Consider the following 15,363-nt stretch of genomic DNA (forward strand, 5'->3'; position numbering starts at 1 on the left):
TTGGCATCGGCTCCTCTGCACTATGTGAAGTCGCGCTGCACTGGCTCTTTCACATCCTCGTGTCCTTGCAGCTGCCTTCTTGCGTTATATAAAGCGGGTGCCTGAAAAATATCGTATGCAAAAGTCAACACAAGGGCATGGTGCAAAACAGCATCAAGACAGTCAAGGCCATGGCAATAAAAGAAAGTCTTAGTTCTTAGTCTTCCTAGTGAAATGCATGCAAAACATCCAAATGACTGCAACAGTCAACTGCTAAACTAACTTCAATTTTTAGATTGAAGCAAAAAAAAAAGAACAAATAACCAACAGTTCATCCTTGTTTGTCACGAATGTTAGAATACTCCTGCTAATGAATAGAATATTGGTCATTTTCAGACGTCATAGGTCTGTTATGAGTCTGGTGTATCGCAAACACCACTAGTGACACATCCTAAGCACGTGCCCAGTGTGCCCCCCGCACCATCCCTGGTTGTGCCACTGCAGACGCCGTAATTTGAGGATTATAGCTGCAAACATGATGCTCAGTAGGGATGGAAATATTGTCCTTCAGTTCAATGGATATATGGATGTGCCTACAAAAAAGGGCAGCATGGCTTGTTATGGCAAGCTTACCCACATTTCAATACTAACAAGAAAGTTCACTGCGGCCTGCATGTAAGCTTACTAAAAGGCATGAACTTATTTTCATGCATGAGGTGCGCAATGGAGCTCATTTTTGACAGACCCGACTACTGCTGCAGTTTGAAATCTAGCATTTTAGATTCTTGAAGGCATGTAAAAGTTGCAGTTAAACCGCAGTTATTAGTTTATTACACCAACCTATTGTTCTGTGTACGACAGACTGGTAACACGGAATTAAAGCAACATTTTATTTTGATATTTTACTTCTCTACTAAAAATATTCAAGCGATAAACACATTTTGATCTGCCATGCCGTAGCAAAATGCACACATTACGCTTGTAACCCCCAGAGGAAGGCTGATTTAGCTGTTCATATGACATAACTTTGACACGCGAACTCATATTAGCAAATGCACAGGCATGTCAAAAACAATAAGCGTATGCAAAGCGCCCCTGCAATTGTTATTCCACACAGCAGCCGTTATATTCGATGCCGATGCATAACTAGCTGCTCGACAATTTATAGAGTTCGTAGACATTAGCATCCATCCTTTCAGTTTCGCACCGTGCACGAAAACCGCAACAGGAGACAAAACCAGACCTATAAACACACCATTTCAATACATGAGCAAGAACAGTTCAGTCTTAGGGATAAACACTGTGAGAGCTATTTAGTGCGCGACGGCGACGAGCGACGGCTTTGAGCGACAAAACGGGCCGTCGCTTGAACAGATGGCTCGGTTCTGGAAATCTAGAAATCGTCGCTCGTCGCCCGGAAGTGCTATGAGCGACTAGCCAATAGCGCGAAGCCGGATCTGGATCTGCATCGCTCAAATACTACCGACTGTCGCGCGGAACGAGCAAATGATTCAATTTTTATACGTGCAAGGATAAGAACCTACTGCAAGACCTCCGGAAATATTTTATGCTACTTTTTATAGTAAAATACATCAACGTAAATTATTAAAGCACGCGTCACGCGTGATTGCAGCCCTCATGCCGGCAACACCGGGGAGGCGTCGCTCAATATCGTCGCTCGCACGGAGTACGACTTGAAGGCGACGAGCGAACGCGACCGCCATCTCCATCGCGTCGCTTGTAGCTGCCGCGCGCAAGATCGCTTATATGGAGTTTATACTTTTTTCAGCACAAAACATGGATTCCTAATGCGTTTTCAGTAAGTTCAAGATAACGCGCCCAACTGACCCCTTGCAGCATGCAGCTGAATGCCTGCGGTAAAGTTTCTAACTAGCACTGGTGCTGCACGTAACTTCAGTGGTCGCAGATTCCCGCTGCGCGAGGCACCGTCAAGCGCGCGGTTTATTTATAAAAAAAGCATGCTGCCAGCAAAATGACGCCTTCTGTTATGCGATTCCTTAGTTCAACAGCATTCCGTACACAGTAGACTGCCAAACTGAATAAATTCAAACACACAAAACGCACGCTAATCACGCTCCGCGTAGGCTCGGAATCACGGGCTGGTGAACGGACCATTTTAAGCGTCCTCTCGTCGAACGTCTTATTGAACATACCATAGTTCTGGCAGCGTTTGCGATTTTTAAAGCTCTTACGGACAACGGCAAAGTGATAAAATCACATGCAGTGATCGCGACGACTGGCTTTTTCGATTGACATCGAGAGACAGCGCGTATGCCTAGTCCTTTGTCAATCGCGTCGGCTAAGCGCAGCGACGACTTCCTGGCGATAGCATGACATATACGGAGAATGTGCACCTAAGTTAGAATTCACTTACCGTGGAGGATTTGTTGTTATATCCAAGGCATGACGAACGACTGTCGTGTTTTCGTGGCGACGCGAGATGGCTGACACACGATCTCCCTTGGCTGGCCTTTGTAGCTGCTCGCTGGACGGATCACCTTTCTCCGGTGCTGTGTTGTTCCGCGATCTCTAGCGCGCGCGCGCGCGGTGGAGCAACTCCGAGTGAAAAAGTAGAGCGCTCGCTACGCGTTCCTTTGAACTGCGGCGGCCTGTTCTCTTAGAAGCAAAACGATGTGTTTGTTCAGCTTGCATGAATGATACATTGCCATGTTCGGGGCCAGCCACCTACAGTTGAAGCAGAAGAATACGCTACGTTTTGTTCTCTATTGCCGGAAGAGTAGAACGGGCATTCTGCTCTCTCTCTGAAGGGGAGAGTGAAAAGCACATTTCACTCTCTCCTTGGTGACAGATCGAACAATGCATTTCACTCTCCTCGACATTTTGCGAGAGTAAAACGACGCCTTGAAGAGTGAACCGGCCGCTTCACTCCTGCGATACCCTTCCTAATTTTTAGAGTGTAAAGGTTGGCGGCGATGCACCCGAGATGTTGCTTCCACAGTCGCAACTGGTTGGCAAAACTTGCACTGCAGCTGGCCGTTCTTAACACTCCTAAAAACGCATCATGTAGCACATATTGAGCCACAGAAAGCTGTACCTGGAAATTTTCACGTTGCTCTACAATATTATAATTGAGACTTTTTATCTGGTTATAATATTGAAGAATATGATTAATTGATCATGTAATTAGGCAATTAGGCAGAATGCAGACAATCCAAGTATTTCCAAGCGACAGGAAACAACATTACCTAGGTTCTGTACAGCTAGGTGGCACAGGCGCATATTTTTAACTTTGCTAATGTTATGTGAGATAACCTGCATACGTCCCAAGGAACAAGTGTCACACCAATCACTCTAAGTGATGCCGCTAAAATAGCCATGGCAATTAAAACATACAGGGTAAAAAAAGTAAACTCTAGGTAAGAGCATACCAAGGCCTCTATTGCTGAAAAGGGAAACTGATGGGAGGCTTCTGATCTCCGGCTATGAAGCTGCTTCATCCTCACAGCTGGCAATGAAACGGCCGCAGCCGTAGTCCTGAAATAAATTAGAAAAATTTGACACTACAATGGTCACATAGAACACGAAAAACTGGTCGCAAGTTTATCTTGGAGAACATCTGCTGCTACATTAGGTTTTGTATATTGGTCAGCTTATTGTTAAAGCAAGCTTGCCAAAATTTTATATCTTGATGGCTTTGCTTTTTACAATCTAAAACCTTTGCCCAACTCATGCACTTATGCACTACTTATGTTATGAGATGTTTACTGATACCTTACAATGAATGGCTTCTAAAACAAATTATTTCACTCAAAAGGATGCATAATATACGAGTGTTACTGACATTGAATACCAAGGTAGTACCTCTTTATAATGGACAATGGCGGACTTCAAGCTTATTTTTCTCACAGATGCAGGTTGATCGGTCTCTCTCTTTTTTTTACAAGCACCAGAAATTTTGTTATTAATACTCGTGCAATATAGGATGACGCTGGGATGTGTGATATGATTTCGAGTTGAAAAGCGCAACTTTTTTCTGTGAATTTCGCACCTAGAATTCAAAACTGGACATCTGTACCCAATACGCAATGGCACAGCAGCAAATTCAACATTAAACAAGTCCAGGTATCCAGTCCACAGCGCCAGCTGTTGAATAACAACTTTGCACAAGCATCGACTATATAGATATAGCGTAGCACGTGCACGGCAGGCGTAGTGGCGGCCTCCAGCAAAGAACACAGCCATGGGTCGACACGCCCGTATGACCTATCGCCGGCAATGCTGTCGCGTAAATCGATATATCTCGTCACGGCACAGGCATCGTTTTCTGGCCGCCGAGGTGCCGGCGCCGCTGGCACTCACCTGCTCCGGCCGCCGCGGTTCAAGTGACGGCGTGTCCAGTATTCTGAACCCAAGCAGGACACCTGTTACCGCCAAGCAGTACGCTAACTATAAAGAGTTTCTTATACTCTGACCGGCAGCTCACGCGGCGTTGACCCGCAGTGCCGTTGGAAGCTCACACACGCTTTTAATACCACAAACGCGCAGCCGACATTTCACGCCTGCAGATCGAAGTCGACGGGCGCAGGCTCTACATGCTACGCGCCGCAGTCGCGCACTGCCTGCGCAATTAGCGACGATGGCGCGAAGAGACACAGACCATAGCACAGAGCGTACTGGCAAATCTGCACAATGCGCGCTTAGTGAGTGGCCTACTGCACACAATCGCACGAGCTAGGGGATTGGCGCCACGTACGCGCAAGCTAGCAGATACCGCGCACGAAGAAGCGCCGCCGGTTCTCGCTCAAATGATCGCTGTACAAACACTCACAGTTGCGCACTGCAGTAAACCCTTAACGAGCCGCCACATTTTCAGGCCGCGGTTAGGCAGCGAAGCTTAGCTCACCTAGCACTGCACGTAACTATTATGGTAGTGGCTTGCGCTTCGGGGAACATGTTGAATGCTCACATCCACCCAACTAAAGACGCGCCAAAGTCGCTCATCATGTTAAATCTAAATTTTTAAGTACACTCGCTTGACTGTAAGCACTCAAGTCACCTCGATTAGGACAAAGCGAAGAAGCACAGTGCTCGTGCAAAATGGTTCTGGACGGCCAACTCTCGAGCCATGTTGTACTGAGACCTTCAATAAGTCATATCAGCGTGTCTCCTCACTTAGAACACATGTACACTCATAAAACGTGTAATAATCGTTCAAAGTCACTTACCGTGGAGTCTTGGGGGTGCACAGCTGTGAGAAACATCAACCACGGTAGAAGAACGCGTCGTCGCTGGCAAATGGCTGCTCCTTCGAGGCTTTCAACGCGCGCGCGCGCGCGCTCCGAAGGCTTGTGCTTCTCTGCGCGTAGTTCCGACTTTCGGCGTCCTCCTAAGAGCACAGGCACAAGGCTAGACGAGGTTCACGTTTGGCTGATAAATCAACTAGTACCAAAAAGTAAGGAAGCTCTGGTGAAAGCAGTGAAAAAAACTTTAAAAGATAGGCGAATACCAGACAGTTGGCGACAAAGTAGAATGAATTTAATTTATAAAGGTGAGGGGGAGAAAGACAGAATTAACTCGTATAGACCGTTGACCATTACATCGGTAATATACAGGCTAGCAATGCAGGCAATCAAATTAAAGCTTCAAGCATGGGCAGCAAATAATAACATTTCGGGAGAACTTCAGAATGGCTTGAGAATAGGTAGGCGTTTGGATGATAACTTGTTTGTTCTTACTCAGTGTATTGAAATATCAAAAACAGAAAGCAGACCATTGTATGAGGGCTTTTTAGACATTACAGGAGCCTAGGACAACGTAGACCGCAACATCTTGTGGGATATTCTGGAAGGGGTAGGCTTAGGTAACAATTGTCTACAGCTTTTGAGAGACACTTACCTAGAAAATACCGTTTGCGTTGAACGGGAAGCGATGAGGAGTGAGGACGAATTTCTTATCAACAAGGGACGGAGGCAGGGGTACCCTTTATCCCCGCTGCTGTTTATGCTGTACATGTTGAGGATGGAGAGGACGCTAGAAAGATTTAATATCGGGTTTAATATCTCATACAAACAGGCGGGTACAGTAATATAGCAGCAACTCCCAGGTTTATTTTATGCGGACGACATTCTGTTACTTGCTAACAGGAAAAGTGATTCGCAACGTCTGGCTAATATCTGTGGACAGGAATGCAACAATTTAGGTTTGAAATGTAGTGTTAGAAAATCAGGTTTTATGGCATTCAATGAAAACAGGGAACAGACAGTGGAGATACAGGGCCAAGAAATACCTCGGGTAACAGAATATAAATACCTTGGTATATGGATAAACTAAGACAATGGATATATGGAAACACAGGAAAAAAACATAACAGTAAAGGGGAAGAGAAATGCAACCATAGGTACGAGGTCCTCCGAGATTCCAGGTGTAATGGTTCCAGGACTTACTTTTGGAAATGCAGTTGTTTGCTTTAAATCAGGGGTACAATTAGGACTCGACGGGAACCAGAGGCCAATGGATCGCCTCGCATTGGGCGCTCACGGGAAGACTACAAATGAAGCTGTGCAGGGTGATATCGGCTGGACTAGTTTTGAAGTGAGCGAAGCTCGCAGTGAAATTGAGTATGAAGAACGGCTGAGGAATATGGAAGAAAGTAAATGGGCTGGGAGAGTGTTCAGGTATTTTTGAAAGAATAACATTGATATAAAGTGGAGGAAAAGAACTAGGAAGTTTACCAGCAAGTACGCAGCATGTATGGGGAGCAACACAGCAACAAAGAAGGTCAAGCGGAAAGTCAGAGAGGCTGAATTAATTTCATGGGTGGCTGCAATCGAAAAGAAACCTGCCATAAGTAACTACTGAAGAGGAAAAAACGAAATCACGAAAGAAACCATTTATGATAACTCAAAGGGAAGCTCATTACTTTTGGAAGCGAGATCGGGATGCCTTAGAACACGCACCTATAAAGCGAGAGATAAGAAGGAAGAAGAAGCATGTGCTTGCTGAGGTAAAGCTAGGGACACGAAGGAGCATGTTTTCTTAGAATGTGAAGACTTCTACCCAGCGGTCGATTTAGGCACCACTGGCCTCCTTGAAGCCCTTGGGTTCAGCGGGAGCAGTGGCAAAGCAAACATGTCCGCAATTGACAGTAGTGAAAGGCGATTGGAGGATTGGTGGAAGAAAATTAGAGAAACAACAAAAGACGGAAACGTACAAAAGCACAGTTCGCAATAGGGGATCAGAAAATTTGGGCGTGGTAGTGCATAGTGTATTTTTTTCTTTTTCATTGTTTAACCTAGGTAGGATATTGGGCAGTATAGTAGCAAGAGCTTGGTGGCGCAACCCACCAAAGGGGACGCTCTTAACATCCAAGGTGCGCCTACTCCGAACAGAAAAACAGCGCCGACACACATTGCGCGGGACTTTTCGAATATGACTGCAGAAATAATCCTACTGAAATTGTCGCTTCGCCTGACTGCCTTGTTGGTAACGGCTGAGTTATTCTTTTCTCTATTTGGCTCGTCTCAGATATGGGTGTATTTCAGCACTCCCAATTTCCCGTACGCCACCGTTATTCCTTGGAGACCCCCATTTTACAACCGCAATGCCCCTTCAAATGGGGTCGGCGGTACAATAATGGTTCTAGCTTAATTTTCTTCTTCTCCTGGGAGTACTCATTTTAAGCTAGGGAGGAAGAATGGCTTATGAACTGTTAAAACGCCCATATGGGCTCATTTGTGTTTACAGTGTAGTTGGGTCGCGAAACCTCTCGAGCTATACTATACTACATGACGAAGCCTTATACGGTGCTGCGATAAATAACTACAGCCGCATATCTTTCAAAGGTTGCTTGGTGGGACTTCAGTAGCGGCGGGCAAGCACGCATCTATTTCATTTTTCGCGTATTTCGCGGGCTTTTGATTTTTCTTGAAAAAAAAAGACACGGCACACTTCAGCACGAAATAAATGCTTGATTCGGAGGTGACTTAAAGTGCCCTACAAATTTGGAATTGGGATGTTTGCGATTCAAGCAATAATGAAAAAGTTCACTAATTAAAACCACCTAATAATTAATACTTCATAATGAAAAAATACTGGCTGTGAAAACACACGAGTGGCGCTACTATTCAGTCAGTAGGAGTTCTCTGGAGCTCATGGATTTTTTTAAGATGTTGGTGCAAGTTAACAGGGACACCCGGTATATGCCATTGTGTGTAAGCATAGAGCAATGAACTCACCCTCTTTAAGAGAAATGAAGAAAATAAATTCGCTCGTGTCCTAGTTCTCCATCTGTAGTGGCACTCAAAGATTGCGTTGTTCATTTTGTGCTACACTTGCCTATAGTAGCCACAAAGTTTGCTTCATGATTATGGATTTTTTGCGTCCTGTTTGCACCCTCGGGTGACCGCGAGTCTTCTGGAGTGCACCTCGCAAGAGCTGTCAATTTCTGGGTGCAGGCAGCAGCACTGCGTGCATGTTCAATGGGGCTACCTACGCCGACGGGGATGAGTGGCTGCCCGACCCGTGCACCACATGCAAGTGCCTACTTGGCAACACCGTCTGCGATACGGAGCAGTGCCCCAGGCTCGAGTGCGGTGACCAGTATGTACCCTTGGGACAGTGCTGTCCCGTCTGCACAGGTGAGTACAGCTTGATAAACGTCACAGATCAGCAGCTGTCCGAATCCAAAGGCAAAAAGATAACGCACATCCTGCGCATTGTAAGATTCCACGTTATACGAATAATTTTCCAAGTGGCAATCTATCGAGCACATTTAAAGGTTTTTAAAGGGTAAACAAATTGATCAAGGTTTTGTGAGGGCGAAAATGTATTTAAAAATGGCATTTTCAAAAGATATTTCAGTAACGCGATCATGTGCGGCATAACAGCATCACGAAGACCATGAGGGCAACGACGGTGGTATGATGGTGATGGCATGACGACAGCTTTTTTGTACTTCCGCGAAGAGACGTTACCACCTATTCTTCTCAAAATTGTAGCTATTCACCATGAACTTATTAGTGGTCAATAGTTCCAACTACTTCGTGTGTGTCAATTCACGCCCCTCTTCTAATAACTATACATCACCAACCAGCCCAACAAGAAGTACTCCTCGAGTGCTGCATTCATAATACGTATTCTAATATGTTACCCATCCTCTGGTGGGCAAAATTAATTCGGAGTGCACCACTAAACCTTGCCTCATAGTTAAATCGTGGTTTTGACTCGTAAAATCTGAAAATTCAACCTTTCCAACCTTCTGAAATCGTGATACTAGGCTTGACAAGCCAAATATGCTCACCGTTCTCTTTTTTTTTCTTAACCCTTTGCACGAGCATGAGGGCTTTAGCGAAGCTCAAGAAGGTACCCTAAATATTGCTACCTGCACTTTCTTTCGATCTGTGTGAGGCTTTGAGCACATAGTGCACAAGTTTTAGTGGTTTTCTTTGCTCTTTCTTTATCATGAAGAGACAGCGCGAAAGTTAAACAAGAAGGTGGACAAAACAAGATGAAGTGATTCAAGGAAGTAGAGCCACAACGTACTCTACACTTTCTTCATGGAACGCCCACGTATCCAGATAATTTACATGACCTGTTATAAAATTCGTCCCTTTTTATCTCCATTTTGTCTCCATTAAAACTCCATAGTAGGGGTGGTACATAAGGGGTGCGTATGCAACATAAACAAACAAGTGTTACAACAGTTTCAAATGTTTAAAAAAAGAGGTTGTTGCATTTTGACCAAATTGCGACAGGCAGGTGATGGTAGTGACTTGACGATGAAGGGCATTCCAGCCGTTGCTCTAGAAAACCAAGGTTGAAAATGGTGTATTTTAGACTAAACTTTATGTTCCGCTCCGTTTAGACCGGCATATACTAGCAGTTTTCGCACAACCGCTCGACGGCAACACTACAGAGCGCTGGCGTACAACGCTCATGCCGGCAGCGGAACGAAGGTCGCTGTGCTTGCTAAGGTGACGGACCGGAGAGAGAGAGCGCGTCTACCTGGCTTGGTCATTTTGCAACCGAGCTGAGAGCACGTCGGTCACGTGTCGGCTCAAGTGCGAAACCTACACAGTTCTCTACGGTGTCTGGATACATGAAATCTAAGCGTAGCGCCGCTCAAGCGGTGCTTTGCTAAGGCTGTCTATTGTGTGTGTGTGCGAGTGTGGCTGTGCTACTTGCAGGGGATGACCAATGCATTGTGACCGGCGTGATGGAGGGACAATATGGGGTGGGTGCTTAATCATCGAATAGTGGAACTTGACGAACAGGCGGAGGCTTGCGCTGCAGCGACGACAAGATATAACCGCTAACGGAGGTTCTTTTCCACGTATGGTATGCCGACGTTGTAGGAGTAGGAGAAATGAATAGATTTTGTAGCGCTATTTTGAACTGCATTTGGAAAGATATGCCTAATGTGGATCCCAGAAGAAAGATGTGTTTTCAAATTCGTTTTTACTAGCGGTTTATAGGCTAACAGTTTTACATGCGATGGAGTTAAGGGAAAGTGACGTTTTAGAAATCGTAATATTTTGTAAGCCGTTGTAATGACATCAGTAGCATTCGCGTTCCAGCTTATGTGGCCTTCCTGTGCCAACGTTGAGGCACAACCAACCGCGCACCTGAAGTATTCCGAGGAAACAAGCTAAGTTCAAGTCTTCGAGCTTAGGCGAGGCCACCCGATGTTTTATTTACGTTGTCCACATGATAATTGAAACGGGTTCCACCTCGTGTCTAGCTGCATTGTGATCGGAACTCCGTACCCCTACAACGTACGCACAAACGCCTTGACTGTCCCGAGGTTACCCTACGTAGCCTTCAGCAGTCCTCAGGGTGAATAGGTCATCAGCCTCGGCATCGTTATCCCTCGGCCCCTGCCTACTGACGTCCTGATGTGACGCTCTTGGCGCGGTAGACAATTTATCTGTGCAACGGAAGCACACCCTCGCCAGGTGCCCACGTTGACAGCACTAGTAGCATACAGTTGAGCGGAATAGGCGTGTTTCCGCGCTGTGTCCGCGGCCTTCTAACCTGAACCATGATGTTCAGCGTCCCTTCTTCGATGCGCCTTTACCTGTCTCCGCATACACGTCTTCGTCCGACTTGGCCGCGCCTATCCCTTTTCGTTCTCATCTGCAAGCTCAGCTGCCAGGGCTGTTTCTTCGGCCTCTTTTCTTCTCAAGCCTGTTTTTTGTAGAAGTTGCCGACGTACACTAGAGCTTTGCAAATTCGCATACAATCATATCTTGCAGCATTCTATACAGACTGTGTCTTAAATTGCACGTGTTTGCAATCAGACGAATGGCCAGAAGAAACTCATTGGCCGGCTAGCCTGGCTATTGGCTGCGCGTGAAGAACTTGTACGACTGGACTATCTCATTACGCTCCGGCAAAACGTATGGTTGCAGAGGGCCAACAACCTTCCTGTACGAAAGGTCGTTCACGTTGACGGGAGTGCGGCGTCCGGCAATTACTCCCACCGTGTTGGTGCTCAGCGTTCCAACGAGTAAAGCCCGTTTCTTCTTCACGTCCGTAACGCGGTGGCCCTCCCCATTGTACGACCAAAGTCGTACAGATCTCCAGCAATGATCCGAAGCGGGACAATCGAACGTCCTAAGGACATATATAGGGAGCCTGTGCGTGATTTTTAGATGTCCATGGGATCATCCCACGTACACGAATTGACGTTCATAGAAACGTCCCACGAACGCCATAGTGTAATAGTCGGACGCGCAAGCGATGTATAAATATGGATTTTTCTGATTGCATAATCCTAAGTACTTCCTAAGGACATTTTTGTCAGGATGTAAGACGATTCTGGAACATTTTGTTACCTAACCTCCCAAGGCCGTTTGTGGGACATTTGGTTGTGGATTTAGAATAACCATAGGATGTGCAAGCTGATTATAAATGAACATAATAGCGACGATCCTCATAATGTGCCCTAGCAGTGAAGCAGGCTACAAGGTTGGCCTAGTTTTGTGTCGGCCTGAGGGGCAATGATGAAAGGAGCTGCATGGCTCTTGGAGGATTTATCGCAGCGGTCTAATGAGGCGACCAAACATTTTTGTTATGTAATATCATAACTACCTGAAGATAGGCCAGAAATACAGCCCACCGCACATCAAAACATGCTAAAGAAGGCTGCAGTGCAGCTAAGCATTGTGCACCTAATCCCCTGCTATGGTAAGCTAATATATTACATACTACTTGATAAAGCTGCATTAAATCAAAGCATATAGACATGCAAGCTCTACCTTTTTGGGCTATCAAGAACAAAGCTACACAACTAAGTTCTGTAGGCTGCTGAATCATTTGACAATCTCATTAAAAATGCAACAATTATTTCAATAAAACAGTTGCAGGAAGATCACAAGTTGAACTCTCAAATGCACTGAGCAGTTTTCAGTAATGCGCATCAATACAAACACATAAAATTCGATTATTTCGTCATAGAAGCTCTGTCATATTAGGAGTTATGATACACCATGCTTAGTAAAAGTGCGCATGAATTAAGCTGTTTAAAATTGCTCTTTGCGTAGCAAGAAAATCAAGAATTTGCAGTGGGACCACTACGGAAGTTACCATGAGGCTTGCTGTGGGCTCATTTTTGTGGTCGCAGGCACATAAATGCAAAATTTGCTGAACAGTTCAGATATGTTAGTTACTTTATGTTACCAGAGCCTTTTCTAGGCCACATTTCATAGTTACACACATCAAGACGAGTTATGCTAAAGACGTCACAACTAAATTAGGGATTACCAAAATAACTTGACTAGTTCAGTGGCCATATATAGACACAAACAGCTGCTGCATGATCATCCATTTATATAGCAATTGCTCTGTATTCATAACAAATGTTGGGAAAGTTCACCAGAAGAAACATTGACACTTTCGTGTGGTGACGAGAGAACTTCCGTTGAGCAGCTTTACCTTGGCAGTAAAATAGTGTTAAAACCTTCTGCGAGGATGGCGGGTACAAAAGCAGTTAGTAGGAGGCCTGCAGCAGGCTGGCTCACATCAGCGGTCACAGGCAAATAAATGCAATATATGCTGGAAAATTCACAGGGGTCTTATCCATCAAGGAAGCCTACTGCAGACTTTGTACGACCCTGCTCCAGTAGTGAAACACAGTAGAATTACTAAAAAAGTGATAGATGCACTGGGCATTATAAATTGCTAAGTGATCACTTAAGCAGTTGGAGACACGAACATTACGAGAGAGCTTACAGGAGCAAAAAAGTTACAAGACACTTGCTTCAGCACAAAACCAAATAGTTTCCAAAGGTACTAGAAGTTACAAGATGCTTGGTGTGTTTGAGTGGTGACAGATACATATTCATCTTAAGTGTTCACAGGCCTGATGGCCTCTAAGAAAAATAAGCAGAGACTGAATGCAACCTTTCCCTGGTCGCATTGCTGAAGCAGTCACAGGTACCTTGGCGACTACACAATTAAATAAAAGATTGCAGCATACTCGCTTTAGCAATCATAGACACTAAAATACTTTGTACGAGTACACCTGTACCAGAAGTTAACAGATGATTTTTGTGGGCTTGCTTCAACGGTCACACACAAACACAAGTTCATCCTAAAATTTTGCGGGTATTGGACAGCCTCGACAGAAGTTAGCATAGGCAGAGCGTGGATGTTCTTTCATGGCAGCATATACAAATACTTTTGAAAAGATCACAGGCATCTTGGCGACTGAATATTTTACTTAGGCTTGTTGCAGGTTGGCTTCAGGAGTCGCCGACAATTATAATGCACTTCACATGTGCTTAGAAATTGAGTGGGGCATTTTCATGGACTTGCTTCAACAGTGACAGAGACAAAATGCCAGTGTACGGCATTCTTTGGCACGAGCAAAATGCTGACCTAGAAGTAACATGAGAATTCAGCAGCTTGGCCACCTAACCATCACGTGCAGAAAGCGCTCGGATTGTGACACAATTACTTACAAAAGTTCAGTTATACCAACCTGATGTTCTTTTACTACTGCTCTCGCAATTGCGCGGTCACGTAAAGGAAACTAAAACAGCAGACGAAACTTAAGCGACATGCCTAACTAGTGAAGTCACGTGACAAACATTTAACTAACTGTCAACAGAGACAAACGTTCCCCATTTATACATATGTGACAGCATGCGAACGAGCAATAGTATAAGTAGCGTAAACGGTGTCGATCGTAAGAGACAGCTGAGACGGAAGTTTCCTAACTAGCATGCATCCGACAACGTGTAAATAAGCCGCAGATCACAAGTAGTGAACAGTTTCGTTATTTCAAGAAGCGAATGTGTACGGTACTGTTTGAGAGAAACGCGGGGCAAAATTCAGTAGCGCCGCCGGCCACCCATCATGTGCAACAAGTGCTGCGGTCGTGATACAAATGCCCACAAATGTTTACTTATTTCAACCGTACGCCGTTTTACAATCGATCTCGAAATCGCGGTTACCCAAAGAAAATTCAAATGGCAGAAGAAGCCGAAGAAACACGGTTAATCAGTGAGGGTGGGCACGTGACACAATTTTAACAGTCAACACAGATCGACAAACGTGCCCCATTACGAATACTAAACCTGCGAATAGTCTAAGTAGCGTAAATATTCCGATTGTTACCGGAAGCCCAGACCTTTTCTTGATCTTATAACCATCATAACTGCATGCATCTGACCACATGCGAATAGGCAGGAGCCCAACAAGTCGCACAAAAGTTTTGTTACTTCGAAAAGTGTGGCATTGCACTGTTTGGCACGAATATACCATTCGTAAAGACAAGCGTGGCAAAGTTCAGCAGTGCAGCCCGCCAATTAACCATCACGTGCAACAAGTGCTCCGATCGTGATACAGATGCCTACATCTCTATTCCACGTCCCAAGTTCACGTACAAACGTGTGCGCTTATTCCTTCAATCTGAGGACAGCGACAAGCTGTTACAATATGCTTCAAAACCACGATTTTCACTTATTGTATAGAGTCACCCTCCACTTTGTAACGCCCCACGTGACATTCAGAGTATTGAAATAAATAAATAAAGGCAATTCAGCTATATCATCCTAACGCAGTGCTTACGATTGCTACCGCGATCGTTACACATAGAAAACGCCAACGGCACATGTACCGAAGTTTAAGCGACACGGTTATCACTATGAGCGTGTGAAAGAAACAGGAAACAGAGAAAATGTTTCACTGTTACTAAAAAATACTACCACGTGCAAACGAGCAATTGAGCCGGCGTAAGCGTTTCGCTGGTTACAGACAGCTGAGGAGTAAACTTCACTTTATCTCACCATTATACGGGTATCCAATCACGTGTGTGTAAGTCATCATCATCATCCTTATCACCCTGGTTACGCCCACTGCAGGGCAAAGGCCTCTGCCATACTTCTCCAACAACCCCGG

At 45.1% G+C, this 15,363-nt stretch overlaps 1 protein-coding gene across 2 annotated transcripts in view; it reads left to right on the plus strand.

Annotated features, from left to right (window-relative positions):
- LOC142583430 (uncharacterized) overlaps positions 1-15,363 on the plus strand; it is a 1,100,669-nt gene that overhangs the window by 114,458 nt on the left and 970,848 nt on the right. For both annotated transcript variants that reach the window (XM_075693897.1, XM_075693898.1), the window contains exon 2: positions 8,415-8,597. In XM_075693897.1, coding sequence (XP_075550012.1) covers positions 8,415-8,597 — 183 coding nt within the window. The remainder of the gene's footprint in view (positions 1-8,414; positions 8,598-15,363) is intronic.

The sequence above is a fragment of the Dermacentor variabilis genome, chromosome 5 (assembly GCF_050947875.1).
Source record: "Dermacentor variabilis isolate Ectoservices chromosome 5, ASM5094787v1, whole genome shotgun sequence".
Classification (NCBI taxonomy): Eukaryota; Metazoa; Arthropoda; class Arachnida; order Ixodida; family Ixodidae; genus Dermacentor; species Dermacentor variabilis.